The sequence below is a fragment of the Nerophis ophidion genome, linkage group LG20 (assembly GCF_033978795.1).
Source record: "Nerophis ophidion isolate RoL-2023_Sa linkage group LG20, RoL_Noph_v1.0, whole genome shotgun sequence".
Taxonomy (NCBI): Eukaryota; Metazoa; Chordata; class Actinopteri; order Syngnathiformes; family Syngnathidae; genus Nerophis; species Nerophis ophidion.
In genome coordinates this window covers 6,004,562-6,031,016 of record NC_084630.1, presented here as the reverse complement: position 1 = coordinate 6,031,016, position 26,455 = coordinate 6,004,562, and the positions used below count along the sequence as shown (strand labels likewise).

The following is a 26,455-nucleotide window of genomic DNA, read 5'->3' as shown; positions in this document are numbered from 1 at the left end:
GTGTGAGCATTTTAAACAACCAGTATACACATTTTACACATGACGTTAAACATCCATCTATCCATTTTCTACCGCTTATTCCCTTTGGGTTCACAGGGGGCGCTGGTGCCTATTTCAGCTACAATCGGGCGGAAGGCGGGGTACACCCTGGACAAGTCGCCACCTCATCGCAGGGCCAACACAGATAGACAGACAACATTCACACACTAGGGCCAATTTAGTGTTGCCAATAAACCTATCCCCAGGTGCATGTCTTTGGAAGTGGGAGGAAGCCGGACCTATTTTTTATAAAGTTTTTTTTTTAATGATGGGAACAAAATGAAAATATGGACTCCACCAAAGTGACTGTTCTAAGCTCCTTTTGAGTCTAGTAACTGAATATAGCAAAATGTTTGACAAAGCTCTTAACTCAAATACTTGTATCTCAAATCAATGGTGCCCATTGAATTGAAATCACTAATTAGTGCTTGCCTCTCCACCCCACAAAAAATCTAAATGTTTGATATTTAGCATCTTTTTAAAAAGAAAACCAGACTATTTGTTAATATTTTATAGAAACAATACAACCGAACGAACTACAAACAACTTCAGTAGTTTTATGTAGCAATAATGTACATAATTTACCATGGATTGTGGACTTATATCTCCTTCCAGATGATTTTCTGTCAAACACCATCAGCAGCTTCTCAATATTTTTATTGATAAAACATTTTGAACGGTGGACGTTTAAAGTTCTTGGCTGGTGTTAAACTCGTTCTGCTTCGGTATGGTGCAGACTGGCAGCGCTACGCTCCAGCTGCTTCATCAAGTCGTGTTTTTGATCGTTTTTCTTTAATTCAATGAATATCACCCATCGAGAGGAGCCAGATGAGGTGGTTTGGGCATCTGGTCAGGATGCCACCCGAACGCCTCCCTAGGGATGTGTTTAGGGCACGTCCAGCTGGTAGGAGGCCACGGGGAAGACTCAGGACACGTTGGGAAGACTATGTCTCCCGGCTGGCCTGGGAACGCCTCGGGATCCCCCGGGAAGAGCTAGACGAAGTGGCTGGGGATAGGGAAGTCTGGGCTTCCCTGCTTAGGCTGCTGCCCCCGCGAGCCGACCTCGGATAAGCGGAAGATGATGGATGGATGGATGGAATATCACCCACTTATTTTCAACACTGTCTTTCACAATCTCTTCCTTCCCATACTTGAGAAAAACAAAGTTATCTCCATCTTTAGCTTTAAACTAATTCCAGCAAGTAAGACCAGATTTTTAGAGCTTATTCGGCGTGGGGTCACCGTGACATTTGCTATGCCAACTAATGGCGGGGATGCTTGGGACAGCATAACATTTTAGTGATTCCTAGAGCCCAAAAAAAGTCTGCGGGCTATAGAGCGTTTTCCGTTCGGGCTCCAGTACTCTGGAATGCCCTCCCGGTAACAGTTCGAGATGCCACCTCAGTAGAAGCATTTAAGTCTCACCTTAAAACTCATCTGTATACTCTAGCCTTTAAATAGACCTCCTTTTTAGACCAGTTGATCTGCCGCTTCTTTTCTTTCTCCTAAGTTCCCCCCTCCCTTGTGGAGGGGGTCCGGTCCGATGACCATGGATGAAGTACGGCTGTCCAGAGTCGAGACCAAGGATGGACCGCTCGCCTGTATCGGTTGGGGACATCTCTCCGCTGTTGATCCGCCTCCGCTTGAGATGGTCTCCTGTGGACGGGACTCTCGCTGCTGTCTTGGATCCGCTTGAACTGAACTCTCGCGGCTGTGTTGGAGCCACTATGGATTGAACTTTCACAGTATCATGTTAGACCCGCTCGACATCCATTGTTTTCGGTCCCCTAGTGGGGGGGTTACCCTAATCTGAGGTCCTCTCCAAGGTTTTATCATAGTCAGCATTGTCACTGGCGTCCCACTGGATGTGAATTCTCCCTGCCCACTGGGTGTGTTTTCCTTGCCCTTTTGTGGGTTCTTCCGAGGATGTCGTAGTCGTAATGATTTGTGCAGTCCTTTGAGACATTTGTGATTTGGGGCTATATAAATAAACATTGATTGATTGATTGAACATTTGAAGACATGTCTTATCTCAAAGCACTCTTAAGTTGAGGTACTCTTGTAAAATGATAAAATGTAAGTGTAAATATGCATATTATTTAAAAATTCCTAGTGAAGTCAACTACAACAGTGTTTACCAGGGCCGCATGCTGACAAATTATACGGGGGGCCATTTTGGCATATATATATATATATATATATATATATATATATATATACAATTTTTGTGTCAGCTTTGTGTCTTCAGCATTGTTACACGTTTAAGTCAGGACTTTGGGAAGGCCATTCTAAAACCTTAATTCTAGCCTGATTTAGCCATTGCTTTACCACTTTTGACGTGTTTGGGGTAATTTTCCTGTTGAAACACTAAAGTTCCACCTAGGTTGTACTGTAGAATTTGGAGGTAATCCTCCTTTTTCATTGTCGCATATACTCTCTGTAATGCACCAGTTGCACTGTCAGCAAAACAGGCCCAGAGCATAATACTACCACCACCATGCTTGACGGTAGGCTTGGTGTTCTTGGGATTAATGGTCTCACTTTTTCTCCTCCTAACATATTGCTGGGTATTGTGGCCAAACAGCTCGATTTTTGTTTCATCTGATTACAGAACTTTCCTCCAGAAGGTCTTATGTGATCAGCAGCAAATTTTAAATGAGCCTTAAGGTGTCGCTTCTGGAGCAAGTACTTTCTTCTTGCATGGCAGCCTCTCAGTCCGCGGTGATGCAAAACACGCAGTGGACACTGACACCTGTGTTCCAGCAGCTTCCAATTCATTGCAGACCTGCTTTTTGGTGCTTCTCGGTTGACTCCTGATCATCCTGACCTATTTTGTCTCAGCAGCAATTGACAGCTAGCGTTTTCTTCCTGATCGTGGCAGTGACAAAACTGTGCCATGCACTTTATACTTAAGAACAATTGTCTGCAGATTTGCTCTCAGGGCCTTAAGCTGCTTTGAAATGGCTCCAAATGACTTTCCTGACTTGTTCAAGTCAATGATTTGTTTTTTCAGATCTGTGCTGAGTTCCTTTGACTTTCCCGCTGGCGCGTTATTAACCGAGTCTACTGACGAGGCTTGCGCCGTCTTTAAGTTGAAGTGGAGTAGTAATTTTTTTTTTGGGGCAACACCTATCTGTCCATTCATCTTCTACCGCTTGTAGTCGCAGGAGCCTATCTCAGCTGCATTTGGGCGGAAGGCGGCGTACACCCTGGACAAGTCGCCATCTCATTGCAGGGTCAACACTGATAGACAGACAAAATTCACACTCACATTCACACACTAGAGCAAATTTAGTGTTGCCAATCAACCTATCGTGCATGTTTTTGGCCGTGGGAGGAAGCCGGAGTACCCGGAGGGAACCCACGCAGTCACAGGGAGAACCTGCAAACTCCACACAGAAGGATCCCGAGCCCGGGATTGAACCCAGGACAACTGCTGAGGACCTTCGTATTGTGAGGCAAATGCACTAACCCCTTGTCCACCGTGCTGCCCAACAACACCGAGTGGATAATTAATATCATAGCGCAAGTGAAGTGATGCGGACACATTTGTTACTGGATGCAATTTCTAAAACCCTGCTGCCTTGGAAACTGTTTGTGTCAGGGGTGTCATAAGTGTTTTTCTTGAGGGCCACATTGTAATTAAGGCCACGATGAACGACACGGTGGGCCATTTTAAATAATGTGACAACCACATGAGGGATTACTTTTGATAACGTGGCGGGCCTCCTAAAATCAAATGGTGGGCAAAATTTTGCCTGTGGTTTATTAATTAATTGATTGATTGATTGAAACTTTTATTAGTAGATTGCACAGTTCAGTACAAATTCCGTACAATTGACCACTAAATGGTAACACCCGAGTAAGTTTTTCAACTTGTTTAAGTCGGGGTCCACGTTAATCAATTTATGGTAGTGAGTTGACAAAGTTGTCCTTAAAGGCCTACTGAAAGCCACTACTAGCGACCACGCAGTCTGATAGTTTATATATCAATGATGAAATATTAACATTGCAACACATGTCAATACGGACGGTTTATTTTACTAAATTGCAATTTTAGATTTCCCGGAAAGTATCCTATTGAAAACGTCGCGGAATGATAACGCATATGATGACGCGTGCGCGTGACGTCACCGGTTGTAGCGGACATGTTCTTCCAGCCCGATCCAAGCTGTAAGTAGTCTGCCTTAATTGCATAATTACACATTATTCTGGACATCTGTGTTGCTGAATCTTTTGCAATTTGTTCAATTAATAAAGGAGAAGTCAAAGAGGAAAAATGTAGGTGGGAAGCTGTGTATTGCAGCTGCCTTTAGCAACACAAACACAGCCGGTGTTTCCTTGTTTACATTCCCGAAGGTGAAGCTTTACTATGGAACAGAGCGGTCAAACGAACATGGTTCCCGACCACATGTTAACCGGCAGGTTTCGGTGAGAAAATTGTGCTAAAAGTCTGCTCTTACCGTAGACATGAGCGGAGCTTGCGTCCTCCTGCAGCTGCGGACTATTACCTCCTCTCACCGGAGACACTGGCGGTCACGACACCGGTGGCCACACCCCTCCGACTTTCAGGTACCATATAATCTCACTAAAACACTAGTAACACAATAAGCAGATAAGGGATTTTCCAGAATTATCCTAGTAAATGTGTCTAATAACATCTGAATCGCTCCCACTGCCATCGCCTTTTTTTTTTTCTTTCTTTTCTAGTCCTTCACTCTCCCTATCCTCATCCACAAATCTTTCATTCTCGCTCAAATTAATGGGAATTGTCGCTTTCTCGGTCCGAATCGCTCTCGCTGCTGGTGGCCATGATTGTAAACAATGTGAGGATGTGAGGAGCTCTACAACCAGTGACGTCACGCGCACATCGTCTACTACAGGGGTGCCCATTACGTCGATCGCGATCGACTGGTCGATCTCGGAGGGTGTGTCAGTCGATCTCAAGCCAGGCATTAAAAAATAGACATAAAAATGAGCAATCATCAATCATACCAAGACTTCACTTCCGTCAGTTGTTTGACATTCTCGGCACCCGAGGATCTTGTGAGATGACGCTGGCTGCTGCGAGCTCATATTTAAGAAAAAAATCACTAACAGGGCGGACGCAGAGAAACACATTTTATTTCTAGAGACTCCGTACCTACTGTCAAAACTCTAAAGAGCGACTGCACAGTTCCTGTCTTCACCATAAAAGACCTGTTTCATCCTGCCTGTGCTAACAAAATAAGAGTCTCAGAAAGCTAGCGTGCACAAGCTAGCAAGCTACAGAGTTTGATGCCAATGTATTTTTCCCCCGCCCTCAGCGACCGCTTTCTCACTTGCTTGCCCACCCGCACACTCACTGACGTCACTCACCTGCTGCCAGACATTAAAGGGCCACACACATATGCTACTCTCATAACAAAGTGTTTGAAAACCAGTATGCAAGTTGGACAAATGAGATGCCAAATCCAACCACTTTCATGTGGTATTGGACAGAAAGGAGGACTTTTTTTTCCCTCCATTTGAAAATGCGGACGTTATCAGCACCACTGTCTAATTCCAATCAATGCAAGTCATCAGAATCAGGTAATACACCAACTTATATTCTTGTCTTCATGAAAGAAAGGAATCTATGTGTGTTAAACATGCTTGTATTATCATTAGACACCATTAACTTGTTAACAAAAATATCTCTTTCATAAATAAATAAATATAAATTATAAATAGGAATGAGGTAGATCTCCTCGACTTGGTCAATTGAAAAGTAGCTCGACAGCAGAAAAAGTGTGAGCGCCCCTGGTCTGCTACTTCCGGTACAGGCAAGGCTTTTCTTATTAGCGACCAAAAGTTGCGAACTTTATCGTGGATGTTCTCCACTAAATCCTTTCAGCAAAAATATCACAATATCGCAAAATGATCAAGTATGACAAATAGAATGGACCTGCTATCCCCGTTTAAATAAGAAAATCTCATTTCAGTAGGCCTTTAATTTGTTCAGTTAAGAACACCGTTTAGCTTGCATTAATCCGATACTTGTTATAGTGCGGATTGATATCTGCTATCACTAAATTAAGACGCCGGCCTAGTTTTAATTTGTAGTATCAAAATGGGGATAGGTTGATTGGCAACACTAAATTGGCCCTAGTGTGTGAATGTGAGTGTGAATGTTGTCTGTCTATCTGTGTTGGCCCTGCGATGAGGTGGCGACTTGTCCTGGGTGTACCCCGCCTTCCGCCCAATTGTAGCTGAGATAGACGCCAGCGCCCCCCGCGACCCCGAAAGGGAATAAGCGGTAGAAAATGGATGGAAAATGTATACTACATTGTGTATATTTGATTGTTTTTTCTCACATTGTTAGTGGTTCTGTTCGATTTGATTTCAATATTTCACTTTGGATTCATTTACCATGAATTGATTAACGAGGGGGCTTCACGGTGGAAGAGGGGTTAGTGCGTCTGCCTCACAATGCGAAGGTCCTGCAGTCCTGGGTTCAAATCCAGGCTCGGGATCTTTCTGTGTGGAGTTTGCATGTTCTCCCCGTGAATGCGTGGGTTCCCTCCGGGTACTCCGGCTTCCTCCCACCTCCAAAGACATGCACCTGGGGATAGGTTGATTGGCAACACTAAATTGGCCCTAGTGTGTGAATGTGAGTGTGAATGTTGTCTGTCTATCTGTGTTGGCCCTGCGATGAGGTGGCGACTTGTCCAGGGTGTACCCCGCCTTCTGCCCGATTGTAACTGAGATAGGCACCAGCGACCCCAAAAGGGAATAAGCGGTAGAAAATGGATGGATGATTAACGAGGACCCCGACTTAAACAAGTTGAAAAACTTATTGGGGTGTTACCATTTAGTGGTCAATTGTACGGAATATGTACTGTACTGTGCAATCTACTAATTAAAGTTTCAATCAATCAATCAATCAAAGTTGCACGCATGTCGGTGACATGTTCGTGACGTCACTGGAGTGACAGTGCAGCCTGCGTGTGCGTGCGCATGTGCACGTGTGTGGGTGTATTGGGAGGGTTGGGGGCGGCTTATGGTGGGAGGAGGTCCTCTCTGCTTTGCCCTTTGCGGGAGATGACTTGCAGCCTCCTCAATCCGCCAACGGAAGCCCGGGGTCGGGGGAGGCAACCTTTTTTGTTTTCCCGCTCCTGAACGGCACCAACTCCCGGTCTCGCTTCCTGTGCCAGAGGTCACGGGCCGTGTCGTGTAGTCTGGGGCTTGTGTTCGATCCCCGGTTCCGTTGAGGAGCGCCAACTCACGCCGCTCGGAGGGAACCATATCTGGTCAAAGTATTCGGCGCTGCTGCCGTCACCCGGCCGGACCGTCCGGCTATAAATAGCGCCGGTGGAGGTACGTAAATACACGCAAAAAATATTACTACAGCCTGTGAAAGACTTCCTATGACGGTATATATTACACGTATTGCACTTGGGACACTCATTTTGGTTAGAAGTAAACATTCTTGCTAGTGGCTAACGTCTCTTCAAAGTGCAAAGCCATAAAAAACTTTTACAAACCCAAAAAAGAACGTTTAAAGTGATCCTGATACACACGGGAGCCAATGTAGAGATTTTAAAACTGGTGTAATGTGGGCCCTCCTAGTCTTCGTCTTACTTGAGGCAACTTAAAATCATCCATCCATCCATCATCTTCCGCTTATCCGAGGTCGGGTCGCGGGGGCAGCAGCCTAAGCAGGGAAACCCAGACTTCCCTCTCCCCAGCCACTTCGTCTAGCTCTTCCCGGGGGATCCCGAGGCGTTCCCAGGCCAGCCGGGAGACGTAGTCTTCCCAACGTGTCCTGGGTCTTCCCCGTGGCCTCCTACCGGTTGGACGTGCCCTAAACACCTCCCTAGGGAGGCGTTCGGGTGGCATCCTGACCAGATGCCCGAACCACCTCATCTGGCTCCTCTCCATGTGAAGGAGCAGCGGCTTTACTTTGAGTTCCTCCCGGATGGCAGAGCTTCTCACCCTATCTCTAAGGGAGAGCCCCGCCACACGGCGGAGGAAACTCATTTCGGCCGCTTGTACCCGTGATCTTATCCTTTCGGTCATGACCCAAAGCTCATGACCATAAGTGAGGATGGGAACGTAGATCGACCGGTAAATTGAGAGCTTTGCCTTCCGGCTCAGCTCCTTCTTCACCACAACGGATCGATACAACGTCCGCATTACTGAAGACGCCGCACCGATCCGCCTGTCGATCTCACGATCCACTCTTCCCAACTTAAAATCAATCAATGTTTATTTATATAGCCCCAAATCACAAATGTCTCAAAGGACTGCACAAATCATTACGACTACAACATCCTAGGAAGAACCCACAAAAGGGCAAGGAAAACTCACACCCAGTGGGCAGGGAGAATTCACATCCAGTGGGACGCCAGTGACAATGCTGACTATGAGAAACCTTGGAGAGGACCTCAGATGTGGGCAACCCCCCCCCTCCCCCTCTAGGGGACCGAAAGCAATGGATGTCGAGCGGGTCTAACATGATACTGTGAAAGTTCAATCCATAGTGGCTCCAACACAGCCGCGAGAGTTCAGTTCAAAGCGGATCCAAGACAGCAGCGAGAGTCCCGTCCACAGGAGACCATCTCAAGCGGAGGCGGATCAGCAGCGTAGAGATGTCCCCAACCGATACGGGCGAGCGGTCCATCCTGGGTCCCGACGAGCGGTCCATCCTGGGTCTCGACTCTGGACAGCCAGTACTTCATCCATGGTCATCGGACCGGACCCCCTCCATAAATGAGGGGGGGACATAGGAGAAAGAAAAGAAGCGGCAGATCAACTGGTCTAAAAAGGAGGTCTATTTAAAGGCTAGAGTATACAGATGAGTTTTAAGGTGAGACTTAAATGCTTCTACTGAGGTAGCATCTCGAACTGTTACCGGGAGGGCATTCCAGAGTACTGGAGCCCGAACGGAAAACGCTCCATAGCCCGCAGACTTTTTTTTGGGCTCTAGGAATCACTAATAAGCCGGAGTCTTTTGAACGCAGATTTCTTGGTACAATACAATCGGCAAGATAGGATGGAGCTAGACCCATCCATCCATCCATTTTCTACCGCTTATTCCCTTTTGGGGTCGCGGGGGGCGCTGGCGCCTATCTCAGCTACAATCGGGCGGAAGGCAGGGTACACCCTGGACAAGTCGCCACCTCATCGCAGGGCCGTGTAGTATTTTATACGTAAGTAGTAAAACCTTAAAGTCACATCTTAAGTGCACAGGAAGCCAGTGCAGGTGAGCCAGTACAGGCGTAATGTGATCAAACTTTCTTGTTCTTGTCAAAAGTCTAGCAGCCGCATTTTGTACCAACTGTAATCTTTTAATGCTAGACATGGGGAGACCCCAAAATAATACGTTACAGTAATCGAGACGAGACGTAACAAAGGCATGGATAATGATCTCGGCGTCTTTAAAAGCCTACTGAAATGCGATTTTCTTATTTAAACGGGGATAGCAGGTACATTCTATGTGTCATACTTGATCATTTCGCGATATTGCCATATTTTTGCTGAAAGGATTTAGTAGAGAACATCGACGATAAAGTTCGCAACTTTTGGTCGCTAATAAAAAAGCCTTGCCTTTACCGGAAGTAAAAAAAATAAATACAATAATAAAAATCAATTTTTTAAAAACGAGAATCGATTCTGAATCGCACAACGTGAGAATCCCGATTCAAATTTGAATCGATTTTTTCACACACCCCTACTAGTTACTATGGTAATCTAATTAGTTACTTTTGTCATCTAATTGGTTACTATGGGGGCTTCAAGGTGGCAGAAGGGGTTAGTGCGTCTGCCTCACAATACGAAGGTCCTGCAGTCCTGGGTTCAAATCCAGGCTCGGGATCTTTCTGTGTGGAGTTTGCATGTTCTCCCCGTGAATGCGTGGGTTCCCTCCGGGTACTCCGGCTTCCTCCCACTTCCAAAGACATGCACCTGGGGATAGGTTGATTGGCAACACTAAATTGGCCCTAGTGTGTGAATGTGAGTGTGAATGTTGTCTGTCTATCTGTGTTGGCCCTGCGATGAGGTGGCGACTTGTCCAGGGTGTACCCCGCCTTCCGCCCGATTGTAGCTGAGATAGGCGCCAGCGCCCCCCGCGACCCCGAAAAGGGAATAAGCGGTAGAAAATGGATGGATGGATGGTTACTATGGTCATCTAATTAGTTACTGTAGTAATCTACGTCACAGCAGCTCAGACGAGGCACCGAGCCGTGTGGGCGGGAAGCGTTTCCACAGACACGGTAGGAGATTTTCACAACATAGTTCTAAAGCTTAGTGATGTATCAGATTGTAGTTGGGTTTATTTTGTACCCTTCACGTTCATATTTTACTGTTTGTTGCATCTTTGTTACCTTTCACTTGATTGTAAAATGTGTCGATCAAAAGGGGGGTGTGACGTTCATGTTATCAATATTCAGTGTTTTATCCTTCATAGAAAGATAAAAAATTCCATTACGTTTTTTTTAAGGCGGTCTGTCATAACGTTTTTAGCATTCAATCAGACATTATTGTGAGGTTTTGTATGAGTGTTCATAAAAATAGATATACCGGCCCCCCAGACACATTGTTTTCTCTAAATGAGAAATAATTGCACTGGGCTGATTTAAAGTGTGTGTGGGTCCCCACTTTGAAAGTGTAATTAATGACATTGCATTATTGAACTTATCAGCATGATAGTGCCTCGCATAATCAGGCTTTCAATCAACAAGTGCAACAGTTGTCTGCTGGCATGTTGGCCATCACTTCTTCTGTGACCTACATTTGCCTGCACCCAGCTACTGGAGATGTTTAACCTTTACCACACGCGCCTGATCACACTTTTCTTCACCCGTTAGTCCAGTGGTTCCCAAACTTGTTTCACCAAGTACCACCTCGCAAAACAAATTGGCTCTGCAAGTACCACCGTAACGGCCAACATTGAAACACAGTAGCGCAGTCGGTCTAAATATTCATTAAAAACAAGGCAGCGGTTTTACAAATATATTTATAATTTAACGTTACACACGGTTTGAACAGTAACACTGTGATAACGGCTCGAGTCACTTCATTTCAATATTTATTTTGCCGATTCTTTGACGTTCCACGAGATGGCGCCCGCTTATTACTTGTGTTTAAGAATCACTGTTCTAGAAAGAAGAACATCCTTTGAATACATGGTAAAAATAATAATAACTACAAAAACTAATCAGAAACTTTGAGGAGATGCCAGGACATGTTCAAATTGTCCAATAGATAAAACGAAAAATAACCTATACTTCCCTCCTCAAAGCATTCACAAAGTCTGTACAAACTTAAGGCTAGATTTAATCCGGCCCTGCACATTTTTTAAAGTGGTCCGCCACATCATTTAAGGTGACCCTCTGAGGGCAGCCATAATTATGACGTGGCCCTCAATAAAAAAGGGGTTTGACAAGCCTGCTTTAGAGGGCGTGATTTTTGCATGGTCTCTGAGGACTGCTGTGATATGCTGTTGTGTGCACTAACTAAAGTTTTGTTATTGTCAGTTATCATTAACCTGTGTGAAGTTGACCCCCACCCACCCCCCCACCACCCCCCACACACACACATTGTCCAAATCTCCCCAAACTTGTCCCAATCATTTGTGCTGCAAAGATTTTTGTTTGTGCTCTTCGTTTTTTTTAAAGCTTTTATCGTTATATTAATGTTTTACATTATTAACGTGTATTTACATACTTGCCAACCTTGAGACCTCCGAATTCGAGAGATGGAATGGGGAGATTGAGGTGGGCGGGGTTTGGTGGTAGCGGGGGTGTATATTGTGGCATCCTGGAAGAGTTAGTGCTGCAAGGGGTTCTGGGTATTTGTTCTGTTGTGTTTATGTTGTACTACGGTCAATCAATCAATCAATCAATGTTTATTTATATAGCCCCAAATCACAAATGTCTCAAAGGACTGCACAAATCACGACTACAACATCCTCGGAAGAACCCACAAAAGGGCAAGGAAAACTCACACCCAGTGTGAGTGTGAACACGGTGCAGATGTTCTCCCGAAATGTGTTTGTCATTCTTCTTTGGTGTGTGTTCACAGTGTGGCGCATATTTGTAACAGTGTTAAAGTTGTTTATACGGCCACCCTCAGTGTGACCTGTATGGCTGTTGATCAAGTATGCCTTGCATTCACTTAAGTGTGTGTCAAAGCCGCATATATTATGTGACTGGGCCGGCACGCTGTTTTTATGGAGGAAAAGTGGACGGGACGACATGTGGTAGAGGACGCTAAAGGCAGTGCCCAAAGGCACGCCCCCAATACTGTAGTCCAAGTGGAAATCGGGAGAAATTTGGAAGAATGGTTGCCACGGTAGATTGTCAGGAGGGGGTTTGCAGCGGCGGCGGTGATGACCAAGAAGAACACAGAGTTGGAATATAATTACAACACTTTATGTACATATTTATATAATATTTACATATTTATATAATATGTAACTACAAGCTCCATTCACAGACAGAGTCCCATTGCTTTTATGAGCGGTCGAGCAAGTCAAAAGCCGAAAAAATATATATATAAATGTTTTTTTATTTTTTTATTTTTATTAGTTGCGGCCGTAATTCTTTCGTGGCTGGCCGCCACAAATAAATGAACGTGTGGGAAACCCTGCTGATTATCACTTCACACAAGTCAATAACATCAACAAAACTCCCCTTTGTGCATTCATACACAACGTTAAAAGTTTGGTGGACAAAATGAGACAGAAAAAGAAGTGGCATAAAACATGTCTTAGAAAGCCGGAGAAAGTTATACATGTAAACAAACGACGGTGAGTTCAAGGACCGCCAAAATTAGTAGGACAAAACGGCGCTCGCCAAATACTCGAATCTGTGAAGCATGTTTTAATAAAAACAGTGTGCTTTATAACAATTAGGGAGGTTTGTGTCATGTTTGTCCTCCTACAGAAACCATATTAAAACAAAAAATATACGGCGTGGCGCAGTGGGAGAGTGGCCGTGCGCAACCCGAGGTTCCCTGGTTCAAATCCCACTTAGTACCAACGTCGTCACGTCCGTTGTGTCCTGAGCAAGACACTTCACCCTTGCTCCTGATGGGTGCTGGTTGGCGCCTTGCATGGCAGCTCCCTCCATCAGTGTGTGAATGGGTAAATGTGGAAGTAATGTCAAAGCGCTTTGAGTACCTTGAAGGTAGAAAAGCACTATACAAATACAACCCATTTATTTATTTATTTATATTTTTTCCCCTTCATCTTTTTACATTTTTCATACATTTTTGAAAAAGCTCCAGAGAGATGCAAGGGCTGCGCTAAAGAGCCGCATGCGGTTCTCGAGCTGTGGGTTGCCGACCCCCGCTGTATGTACGCTTGTAGGTTTATTTGAGCTCATTTGTGGACGGGACTCTCGCTGCTGTCTTGGATCCGCTTGAACTGAACTCTCGCGGCTGTGTTGGAGCCACTATGGATTGAACTTTCACAGTATCATGTTAGACCCGCTCGACATCCCTTGCTTTCGGTCCCCTAGAGAGGGGGGGTTGCCCACATCTGAGGTCCTCTCCAAGGTTTCTCATAGTCAGCATTGTCACTGGCATCCCACTGGATGTGAATTCTCTCTGCCCACTGGGTGTGAGTTTTCCTTGCCCTTTTGTGGGTTCTTCCGAGGATGTTGTAGTCGTAATGATTTGTGCAGTCCTTTGAGACATTTGTGATTTGGGGCTATATAAATAAACATTGATTGATTGATTGATTTAATTTCCTATGTAGACTGTGTACTTATTTATATCTGCATGTCTCATGAAACATTATCTGTAATTTTGATAGTAGTCTAATATAGATAATATAGACACTTATATCATGTGTTGACTTCGTTATATCACTTAAATAAATAAAATGGGTTGTACTTGTATAGCGCTTTTCTACCTTCAAGGTACTCAAAGCGCTTTGACACTACTTCCACATTTACCCATTCACACACACATTCACACACTGATGGAGGGAGCTGCCATGCAAGGCGCCAACCAGCACCCATCAGGAGCAAGGGTGAAGTGTCTTGCTCAGGACACTACGGACGTGACGAGGTTGGTACTAGGTGGGAATTGAACCAGGGACGCTCGGGTTGCGCACGGCCACTCTCCCCACTGCGCCACTTGAAGGCTTTTAAGTGTAGTATCAGTTTATGGTCGATAAAACAGTGGTTAGATACATATTTCTTATTATCTGATACTCTTTTGTCGTTTCTTTGTTAGTGTTTACAAACTGAGGAAAAATGTCCCTGGATACAGGAGGTCTTTTAGGGCCAAAACTGAATGATTTATATTAGAGCCAATAGTAAGAAATAATTTTAAATCTGCAATTGATATTGTGAGACCACTATTCTGTGTTTTTGTCTGTTTATAATTGTCATCAACAAGGTAAATATTCACTGATCTTAAAAATGTGTAGTATCAGTTTAAGCATTGGCATGACCCAATATTGCACCTGGGCTTGGTATTGGATTGATACTAATTTATTGTATTGAAACAAATCAAATTTGAACAGAAGTGTAGATAGAACCATTTTACAATCAAAAGTAACCAGATATTATTAGTAAATTAGCAAGTTGATTAACAATAGTTTTGTAATATGTTACTGCATATAGCCTATCAAGCCCATTTTGAAGTAGTTCTATTATCATATATATATATATATATATATATATATATATACACAGTATATCCACATATACTGTATATATACAGTACAGGCCAAAAGTTTGGACACACCTCATTTCAATGTGTTTTCATTAATAAGGATTTGTGTCATTTATGACCGTTTAAATCAGGGGTGCCCATTATGTCGATCGCGAGCTACCAGTTGACCGCGGGGGTGTGTCAGTCGATCTCCAGCCAGGCTTTTAAAAAAAATAGACCTAAAAATTAGTGATCATCAATCTTCACCAAGACGTCACTTAAATGACATTCACGATACCGGAGGGTCTTGTGAGATGACGCTGGCTGCTGCAAGATCATTATTATTAAAATATGACCGAGAGGTGTTTCTCGCCTTTCTTTCTGTCATTTTTTCATAATAATGAACTGGCAGCAGCCAGCGTCATCTCACAAGACCCTCGGGTGCCGTGAATGTCAATCAAGCAAGCTACGGAATTTGCCGCCAATGTTTTTCTTGTAAAGTGTATGGAAGCTGGATGAATTAGATGCCAAAAACCAACCACTTTCATGTGGTATTGTACAGAAAGGACAACTTTTTTTCTCCTCCATTTGAAAATGTGGGCGTTATCATCATTACTGTCTGATTCCAATCAATGCAAGTCATCAGAATCAGGTAATACACCAACTTATATTCTTGTCTTTGTGAAAGAAAGACATCTATATGTGTTACACATGCTTGTATTATCATTAAACACATTTAACTTGTTTACAAAAATGTCTCTTTCATAAATAAATAAATACAAATGATATATATAAATGAGGTAGATCCCCTCGAGTTGGTCAATTGAAAAGTAGCTCGCCTGCAGAAAAAGTGTGGGCACCCTAAAATTCTTTTGTCAACAGTATATATATATATTTTTTTATTGTATTCCATTATAATTGTACCTGTTCCTATTATCATTATTTCATTTACTATTATAAATTCCTTTGTAATTTTTATTATGATATTATTAACCAGCCATCAAAAAACATACAGGCCTGTCAAAGTGTTTTGGTGAATGCTTCTTAACTTGAAGTTTTGTATTGTGCTCTTTTAAGTTACTCTGAGGAACATGTAATTTAGAGGTATTAAATATTTTATTAGCTAGAATCAGTGTTTCCCATACATTTGTTTACATGCGTTTGCCAGCCACAAATAGATGTGGCGCTATTTGGCTCATAAATGCAATGCACCGCATCTGGTCTGCCAGAGAATAAGAAGATGGAGCAGTGGAAGACTGGTGTTGCCTGATTAGAATAACCTTTGTGAAGTTGTCACCCGCCTCCACCTTGTCAAAAATCCCCCTAAACTTGTCCTAATTGTTCTGCTTTGTTTGTGCTGTAAAGGGTTTCCTTTGTGCTGTTGTGGTTTTTAAGTTATTCTGAAACCCTTTTTTTTTTTAATAGTGATGTCATTCAGCCCCCTCACCTAGTAAAAATCACCCCAAACGTGTTCCAATCATTTGGGCTGGTTTGTGCTGCAAAAATCTTTTGTGTAACTATTAGAGTTTTTATGTTTTTTGATTCATGACCAGCCCCATAAAACTTTATTTACATACAAACTGTAACAGTTATATATATTTAAAAAAAAAAAATGTTGTAGCACAAACTAATGGGACACGTTTGGGGTGATTTTTTTTCCCAAGGTGAGGTACAGTTAGAATATAATGAAATATTTTCATGTTTTCATACAAACTGTAATGCTTGTCTCAAAAGTTTTACCGGGATCAAATCCTGTTCTCAGTAGGATTGGTAAGATTTAAATAATATTGTTAAAATCAAAGTTTTTTCAAATGTATTTTTTTTTTGTACAAAACATGCATGTAATTAAATTTAGGTTTCATTTTTAAAAAGCAGAAAAGTAATTTCACATAAATAAAAGAAAAAAATAACAGTAAGAGGCTCTAAATAAAATGTTGCTTTGGGCACCAATTAATTATTATTTTTTTGGGTCTCTGACTATTCTGAAAATAAATGAATACAAGTTTAATCAATTAATATGAGTTGATAGCTAATACACTAATTTGCTTTGTTATCTATAACACAAAGCTAAGATGTGAATGTTTTGTTCTAGCAAAATGTATCAAAGAGGCCAAGTGTGCATTGTCAAATCGACTCAGGTCTAAAATCCGAGGCACCTACAATATGTTTTTTAATTGGTTCTCCATGGAATAGATAGTAGACAGACAATATACAGTGGATATTTCCTTTTTGGTCATAAAGTGAGAATCCTGTAAAACTCAGCCTTACATGAGTAGAGACATTTCTGTTGTTAAGTGAAATGTTCCAAATACACACGTCTTTACCATTTTGGAATAAAATGTTCCCAATGCACTTGCGTGTAACTGGAAGTGAAGCTGGTGGGTTGTTTTTTTCTCGCGACAGTGACATCATGCGTTGTGACTGAAGACGTTGAGCAGGATTAGTCCGCTCAACAGTTTTAACAACAAGTTCTCCTGCCTGCTCTGTTTTTTTTTTATTCACTGATTTATTAGCTGCTAAGAGTTTTTTGGCTGCGCTTGTGAGATCTTTACAGCCACGTGTTTTATAGTTGATGGCACTCGTGTTTATTTTTAAGATGAAAACTTTTACAATATGCACCACACAGGGAAGGCGCAGCACTACACTGTCAGAGGATACTAGATCATATGTTCCTGGTTTGGTAGTGGGGCTAGAACACAAACTAACTGTGGTGCATTCAAGTAACTATGAACTGATATAGTAAGTGTTGCGCAAAGATTGAGTATCACCATTACTTCAGCTGCATCACCTGCGTACTCACTGCACTCAGAAGCAGAAACTTTATAAATACAGACCCAGCTCTGTTTCCTGTCTGCAGAGCAGGTCAGCTTCTTCCAGCCGACCCGCAGCATTATTTGGATTTCAGCCCGCTTCTTCATCTTTGCTTTTGGATGCTTGTCTCGTCATGGCTGCAGCACAGAGAAATATGGACCCCGGTTCGATCCCCAGGATGTGTGAAGGGGGTGGACTACACAGTACCTCAAAGTACTTGGACGATGCAAAAAATGAATATGGAATTTAATCTTATACCATTAAAATAGGAAGCAGCATCAGCATTCATTAAAGGTTACATAAAAAACAGTTTTTCAGTTAATAAAGGTATGTGTTAATAAAGTTTGAGTTGCAGGTTGGATACCCGCTCCCGCCATCCTAGTCACTACTGTTGTGTCCTTGGGCAAGACACTAAACCCACCTGCTCCCAGTGCCACCCACACTGGTTTAAATGTAACCTGTCACTATGTAAAGCGCTTTGAGTCACTAGAGAAAAGTGCTATACAAATAAAATTCCCTTCCCCTCTTCAATTTCCCCGAGCAGGGTTGAGTCAGGAAGGGCATCCGGTGTGGAAAAAAAAACAAAGTTGCTCTGTTATTAACTCCCTCCGGTGACCTCTGACAGGGAAAAAATAAGAGAGACGTAAAATAAGTTGTGTGGTCATATATAAGTATTACAACTGTAACAGTGTTTTATGAAATAACTGCCTAATATTACAACATATTATTCCTGTATATTCAGAAAGAACTTGGCTCTCCATGTACCAACATTAAACTACAGTAGCGTAGTAGATGTACCGGTAAATATTCATTAAAAACATGGCAGTGGTCGTATTTAACAAGTATATTCAATATTTTTGGCCACGATAACTTTACACACAGTTTGAACACTGACACTGTGTTTGAATAGGAAAATAAAACATTGTACTTTAAAGAAGTGATAAGTTTGCTTACCACTAGATGGAGCCCGCTTTGAGAATCACTGTTGTAGATAAGTATTGTGAAGATGAAGAGTGAACGACAATTGCGTTACAAATTGATTGCAACTGTTTTTTTTTCCATTCACAGGTTTTATTATTTCCCTCCCAGTGAATGTGGGGTTTCTGCAGCCGCTGAGCCAACATATTGTCTTTCTCCTTTGAAGGATTTTACTGAGGTGAGATCATTTTTCTATACATAATTAATCAGACATTTTCAGCTTGCTGCGTGGCAGAATTTGTACATTGTACCACTAAGTGTACAGTAGTGAAAGGGACGTATGAGGATTTTAATCTACATTAAAAACACCTTCTTGTGGTCCAGATAATATGTATTCGATATGGTTTGGTGGGAATTTAAATCTCAAATATTTCCATCCATCCATCCATCATCTTCCGCTTATCCGAGGTCGGGTCGCGGGGGCAGCAGCCTAAGCAGGGAAGCCCAGACTTCCCTATCTCCAGCCACTTCGTCTAGCTCTTCCCGGTGGATCCCGAGGCGTTCCCAGGCCAGCCGGGAGACATAGTCTTCCCAACGTGTCCTGGGTCTTCCCCGTGGCCTCCTACCAGCTGGACGTGCCCTAAACACCTCCCTAGGGAGGCGTTCGGGTGGCATCCTGACCAGATGCCCAAACCACTTCATCTGGCTCCTCTCGATGTGGAGGAGCAGCGGCTTTACGTTGAGCTCCTCCCGGATGGCAGAGCTTCTCACCCTATCTCTAAGGGAGAGACCCGCCACACGGCGGAGGAAACTCATTTCGGCCGCTTGTACCCGTGATCTTATCTTCGGTCATGACCCAAAGCTCATGACCATAGGTGAGGATGGGAACGTAGATCGACCGGTAAATTGAGAGCTTTGCCTTCCGGCTCAGCTCCTTCTTCACCACAATGGATCGATACAACGTCCGCATTACTGAAGACGCCGCACCAATCCGCCTGTCGATCTCACGATCCACTCTTCCCCCACTCGTGAACAAGACTCCTAGGTACTTGAACTCCTCCACTTGGGGCAGGATCTCCTCCCCAACCCGGAGATGGCACTCCACCTTTTCTCAAATATTTAACTCGATTAAAGGTAGATAATTGATGAGCCTTTTGTCTGCTTTTGTGTATCGCTACACTGTGTCAGGGACATTTAGGAGTGCAGTTGTCTGTGGCTTGATGTCAATATTTGCCTGTACAGTTCTTATTTGACTGATGCATGTTTTTTTGTAGTTAATTGAGTAATTATATTATTCTATATATGATGTTTGTCGGTTACTTATTTGGTTACTTGTTTGTTACCATGAATTGATTAACGCAGACCCCGACTTAAACAAGTTGAAAAACGTATTCGGGTGTTACCATTTAGTGGTCAATTGCACGGGATATTTACTGTAATGTGCAATCTACTAAAAAAAAGTCTCAATCAATCAATCAATGTGTTTTTGGACTGTATATTTAAAAAATCCAATAAACAAGTGTTTAAAAAAAAATACTCACAGACACTTGTAAATGTGTGAGCCTATTCGCTAATGCTAATGGCGCTAGCTTGAATTAGCTTAGATTACGATAACACATACGAATATTCATGAAAACATTCCTACAGACATCTCGCATGGGTCGGATTAGCAAGTATGAATTACTTTAGTTATATTGTAAAACTTATAAACGTTGCTGGGAGTGATGAATGAAGAATACCCTTGAACAGAAACGCTATGGACGAATACTTCGGGTTCAAGGAACGAAGCAGGAACTGTATTTTCCATCCGCAGCACTCGCAGTTAGCGAATTTGTCGATAAGATGGCGTCATAGCACAAACGATAACACACATTGTCAATGTCTATGTCAGTGTTTTATGAAAACTATTTGCCGAATACAAAACATTATGGCCGTTATAAATTAGCCGCACCATTTTATAAGCTGCAGGGTTCAAAACATGGGGAAAAAAATTAGCGGCTTATTGTCTGGAAAATTCGGTAAATGCTTCCACATTGCGGCAACATAGCCACTCTGCAAAGAGGCATCCAAAACTGCGTGCAAGCTCACTCCAAAATGCATGAATCTCTTGATTGGACGCTTTGGCATTGTTTAACACAAGTCTTCAATGTTTTAACAACATGTATAAGTCAGGACAGAGCAATGATGTTTTGGAACAACAGCACAAGTCTGAAATAACACATGATTAAATGGTGTACACACAGAATATTAGAAGTTACAGTTGCAGTTGTTTTCCCAGGTGTGTTCCATCATGTCGGTGCTGAGGAAGGAGATGGAGAAGTACAGAGACGTCGACGAGGACGAGCTGCTCATGAAGCTCTCTGAAGAAGAGCTGCAGCGGTTAGAAAATGAACTGGAGGAGTTGGACCCCGACGTAAGTTTACTTTGTGCCCGTGTGCTGCTGGTGTCGCTGGTGAATTATGGAGTCATGCGGGCCCTGTTGGAGCATGCTGACTTACCATTAGCAACAGCTACAGGAGAGGTTCTGTTATTATGATAGCGCAAACTACTTAAGCTGTTGTCTAATATGCTGTATGTGGGACCATCAGTCATGTTGTTGAGTATGTAGTGTACATTTACAAAGCCTATATTGCTTACTGTACATGAGTACAGTATTGGGAGAAAAACAATGACACAATCCATGTATTAAGATGTATTTGTTTTCTAAGGCAGAGTTTTGATATGGAAAAAAATATATATTTTTCAAAATGTACTTGAATGTAAGACTGTATTTCCTAACAAAATAGTCTGAAACAGTGATGAACGGTAATCTTCACACCAGGTTTTTTTTATTTAAAAAAAATAAATTAATTAATATGCTTTAATCACTGTTAATACAGGCTGCTCAATAAGATGATGACAAGAAAAATAAGGGAGTAATTGATTAAAAAATGGTCTCGTTTTTGTTTTTCGATACAATTAACAAAAACATGTTTGAGTCTTTTTTACTTTCTGCTTTATTTTTAAGAACTGCAAATTATTTTCCATCCATCCATTTTCTACCGCTTATTCCCTTTCGGGGTCGCTGGCGCCTATCTCAACTACAATCGGGCGGAAGGCAGGGTACACCCTGGACAAGTCGACATCTCATCGCAGGGCCAACACAGATAGACGGACAACATTCACACTCACATTCACACACTAGGGCCAATTTAGTGTTGCCAATCAACCTATCCCCAGGTGCATGTCTTTGGAAGTGGGAGGAAGCCGGAGTACCCGGAAGGAACCCACGCATTCACGGGGAGAACATGCAAACTCCACACAGAAAAATCACGAGCCTGGATTTGAACCCAGGACTGCAGGAACTTCGTATTGTGAGGCAGACGCACTAACCCCTCTCCCACCGTCCACTTGTCCAAATTTAAACGTATTCGTAGTTTTAAGAGCCATTTACTTATTTTTAGTCATTGACTAATCTTCATTTTAGCATTAATAATAATATGTTTCTGTTCTAGTTTAAAAAAGCTTACATTGCTAAAATGTATATCCGAATAAGAATTTGTTTTCCTCCACATAGAAAACCTTGTTCAAAGATTCTGCAACATGTCGAGACTGCCTTTAATTTAAGATTTGCAAATTGATATAATGCTTGTTTCCAAAATGAAATACTAAATTAATTCTTAAAAGTCATGCAAATTTCTAAATGCACAAATCTTAATTTCGGATGCATTATTAAGTAAAATTATATGTCTATGTAGTTCGTTAATTTCAATGTTTTTTTCTAAAATCTAGTCTTTTTACCTTATATTTTGACAGCTCTTTTTTGCAGTACGTGAAGTACCTTAACTGTCCTCCACAAAAATGTACTTTGTATGATTTCCTCCATTATGTCTGAAAGTCAGTTTTAGAGAATAATTTTATCTTGGATATAAAATTCTCCATATTGGCAGCCACATTAATTAATTAAATAATGCATTCATTTAGTCATTCATTCATTCAGCAGAGTGATAATAATGATGTCACACTTACATAAAAAACAGGTTATAATCATAAATTCATGGTGTAAAGATGTCTTTGCAATCATTACTTTGGCAACTTTTTGACTAGCAGACCAGCCAGCAAGCCACACCCTAAGCCCTATAACACAGTTTAATGGACAAAAATAAACATTTTTTTTACGTTTTATTATTCAGTCATTTTATTTTTCCTAATGGCAATATCGAGGCACTTTATTGTGTCTTTTCTAAGTTAAGTTTTCTAAGTTAAATGGTTAGCAATACTTCCGCTTGCTTGACAGAAGTTGCTGTTTGTGTTGCTCATTGTGTGTTTGTTGTGCTGTAATTTGGGTGTTGGTACCATTACTGTTGTTAGTGTCTCATGGGAAACAATATTGCAGGCGCAATTGGACTTAACTATGAGTTCAAGTAGAGTTTGTTTGTACGTGCCCTGTGATTGTCTGGCAAGCATGTCAGTATGTACCCGTACCCTGTACCCTGTCTGCTAAAATAGGCTCAAGTTTACTTGTGGTCATAATGACAACGTTTTGTATAGAAAACAGATGAATGGATGTTTCCTTCAAATGCTGCATCAATTATTCGATATTGTCGACAAGAATTTATATTTGTTGCCGACAAATGTATTTGTTGATAATAGTCATTGAAAACGGACATGCGCGTGCAGGCAACAAACATGAAGAGAAAAATGGCTGCGTCCACTCCAACAATACCGCAAACGAAAATATTGAAAGTGTGAAAACATTTCACCCTAAACATGTAAAAAACATGAATAAGCTTGATAAGTGTGTGAAAATTAGCTTTAACTGTCATCGTAGTCAAAACGTGCCAGCTAAACTTTGCCTACCTACTTTTTTGCACGTTTTTAGAATCAATAAGATTAACGTTGCATGGATGATAATAATTTGTGTGGCTTACTTGTGTTTGAATTTGTATTCCTTATGGTATTTATAATATTTTTGCTGTTAAAAAAATGACAGGTACAATTGATGCCTTTCTACAGCTTGCTTTTAAATGGATAATAGTTTAATTGTTGTTTTTATTTTTGTAGCAGCTTAATGAGCAGCACAAATCATAAATCAATATTTCTGAACAAAGTAGTCATCTTTATTGACTATATCAAATCAAATCAAATCAGCTTTATAAAGCACATTTAAAATTTACCACAGGGGTAGCCAAAGTGCTGTACAATAGGCAGTTTAAAATATAACACAAGGAAAACGAGCAAAAACCACACAACACAAACAGAGCACGATAAAAAAAAAAAAATAGAAAAAAATAAAACATAGAAACAGGTTCACAGCTGGTGCATAATGGGATGCCATCGCAGGATGGAGGTCGCAGAATGTTAAAGGCCATGGAATGAAATTGTGTTTTTAAGAGTGATTTAAAAACAATCTGAATTTAAAATCCCATGGCTAAATAAGCGCCACTCTTTAGGTGTACACTATCTGATTAGTCGAGGAATCGTTAATAAAGTGCTTGATTAGTCAACAATTAAAAATAGTGAATAGTCACAGCTATATTTCTTACTGGAGCGGCTGAACAATTGTTTTGGGACTCTGCTCTCACTATTGTCTTCAAGTACGAGTTGTAACTCCTACTCTGTTGTTTGCTAACTTGCCCAACCTGTCAGATACTTTTTTTCTAGTTGGCCTTTCTTCCGTACGGCTCCATCTTTCCTGGTTATCAGTGTGTGTGAGTGACAGGAAGAAAAGCGCCCTGTCACATCGGGTCTTGCATGTTCTTGTCTTTCCTTATTTTCTGTATTTGTGTCCTGTCCTGGTTTGGAGGATTGTTTAGACTCTGGGAACTAGGGCTGTGCGATATAGCTATATATTCAATATATATATCGCGGGTTTGTCTCTGTGCGATATAGAAAATGACTATCGTGATATCTGAGAGAAAGAGGGTGCGAATCTGGTAACAAATGGAGGAACAATTAATTCCAAAGAAAAACAGCACGGGATCCATCGTCTGGCAGTGGTTAGGCTTCAGGCGGGAATATGTTGAGTATTTATGTGGCAAAAACGTTGCTACAAAAGGTAGCAGCACTGCTAATGTAGCATCATTTGAAAAGTCACCCGCTAGGGAATTAGGAGTGCTTGAAACTCCAGATGTCATCATCTCCGTTCGGTGCCACACCAACAAAATTCCGAAGCAACTATTTCTAGATCAACACCGTATGAAAAAAAAAAATCCACAACAGAAGGAATTATTGTCCGCAGTAACCTACCACATAGCAAAGGACATACAGTATTTGATTTCCTATTATGCAGCTCATTTTTATTTGACAGTTATTGAAATATCTTGTGTGACATTATGCACAAAAGTGCACTTGATTTGTTTTTAACTATTGTAGTGGCGTTCTGTACAAAAAGTGCCCCTTAATTTAGTGTTGTTTTGATAAGTCATATTGCTGACATCATTCACAAAAGTGCACTTATAGCTTGTTTTCTCTGACAATCTTGCACTTTCTGTTATGGAAATGACATGAATGTTTGTGCCACTGCTTAATAACTGTTAAATAAGTACAGTTTTGGTAAATGTACTTAGTTGTGATTTCCGTCTCTGCATGAAAGTTAAAAAAATTTGCATATATTAATGCAGTATGAACAAGAATGTTTTAATGTAGACACATAGAATCATCATATCGGTGTGATTATATGCATCAAGTGTTTATTCAAGGTTAAGGCAAAAAATCGAGATATATATTGTATATCGTGAAATGGCCTAAAAATATCAAAATATTAATAAAAGGCCATATCGCCCAGCCCGACTGGGAATCATCCTCTTTCAGTCTGTTATTTCGCAAAAATGTGATAAGCAGGTCAACTATCCCAAATGTTATCATTTTTGCAACGGTGTCGCCCATACTAATGTACTACAAATAGTACAGTACCTTTCTGCCAGTAAGTCCTCTCCATATGTCGTACCGTCAGTGATATATCATCATGGGTCAGTGGTATGACAGCAGCTGTGATCGTCACCTTAAAGCCAAAAGGGAACAAGGGGGATGACTGGAAGGGTCACATTTGTTTTGTTCATTGTGTGTGTGTGCATGTGTGTCACAGAGACTAATGCCAGTTATGGCTGCCTCAGATGGACTTCATGACGCAAACAAGGAGAGTCAGTGTGCGTACGTACCTTGTTTACGCATCTTTACGAGGTTAACCAATTACAGAACAGTAAAGTGGCTCTCTAGTTTAAAAAACACTATAACATTTCCAGCAGGGCTTCTCACATCCCTGCCAGGAAGACACTGACACATTGTTTAGACTCAATCTATGGAGAGGCAGATTTAGTTTTCTGTCTTTATATTTATGTGCTTTTTAAAACAAATTTTGGAGTGTTAATCATGAATAACAGGTTATTATTTGCTTGCATGGATAAAATGTGCTTAAGAAAATACCCCAATATTTGCAACAAATGTAATTTTGCAGTCTGCATGTCATACAGAATTTTTTTTTAAATGTCTTCTTGATTTGCTTAAAACCTGGTGACGGTAAGTATAGTAGGAATTAAGTGGAGATTTTGAAAGTCTGCAATAATATAGAAAACTAGAACATTCCCACAGAAATGTTAAAGGGTTGTCTATGTGTGCCCGATTAGGCCTCGGGTCGGTTGGAACAGGCATAGTTTTAAAATGGTGCCAAGTATTCTAATCCATGATTTTTTGTTTTAAACATTTGAAATTAGCTAAAAAGCTTGTATTAAATGTTGGCATGCAATCCTCAGCTGGGCTGATAGAAGAGACATTAGCATACATTCTAGATCGTGCCAGGTATCCGAATACTCACTCAACAGCACCAACTTTTTTATCTCATAATTTCAATTTATCTCATAATCATGATTTTTATGTACTAATTTCGACTTTATGCTTGGAAAATTCAATTATTTGTCATTTTATTATGTCCTTACATCTAATTATTTTGACTATATAACTCATATTGTTTACTTTTTAACTAATAAAATTAACATTTTTATCTCACAATCATATTTCTTGTATACCTCATAATTTTGACCTTTTATGTAATTATATTTTATATCTCAATTTCTACTTTTTA

At 41.4% G+C, this 26,455-nt stretch overlaps 1 protein-coding gene across 2 annotated transcripts in view; it reads left to right on the top strand.

The window, feature by feature from the left end:
- The first annotated feature begins 7,040 nt into the window (after positions 1-7,040).
- Positions 7,041-26,455, top strand: part of LOC133538681 (tropomodulin-1-like) — a 63,243-nt gene continuing 43,828 nt past the window's right edge. The window contains exons 1-3 of one of the 2 annotated variants that reach the window (XM_061880380.1): positions 7,041-7,377; positions 18,547-18,634; positions 20,675-20,809. In XM_061880380.1, coding sequence (XP_061736364.1) covers positions 20,687-20,809 — 123 coding nt within the window. In that variant the 5' untranslated portion in view covers positions 7,041-7,377; positions 18,547-18,634; positions 20,675-20,686. The remainder of the gene's footprint in view (positions 7,378-18,546; positions 18,635-20,674; positions 20,810-26,455) is intronic. The other variant, XM_061880381.1, reaches the window with a different exon arrangement.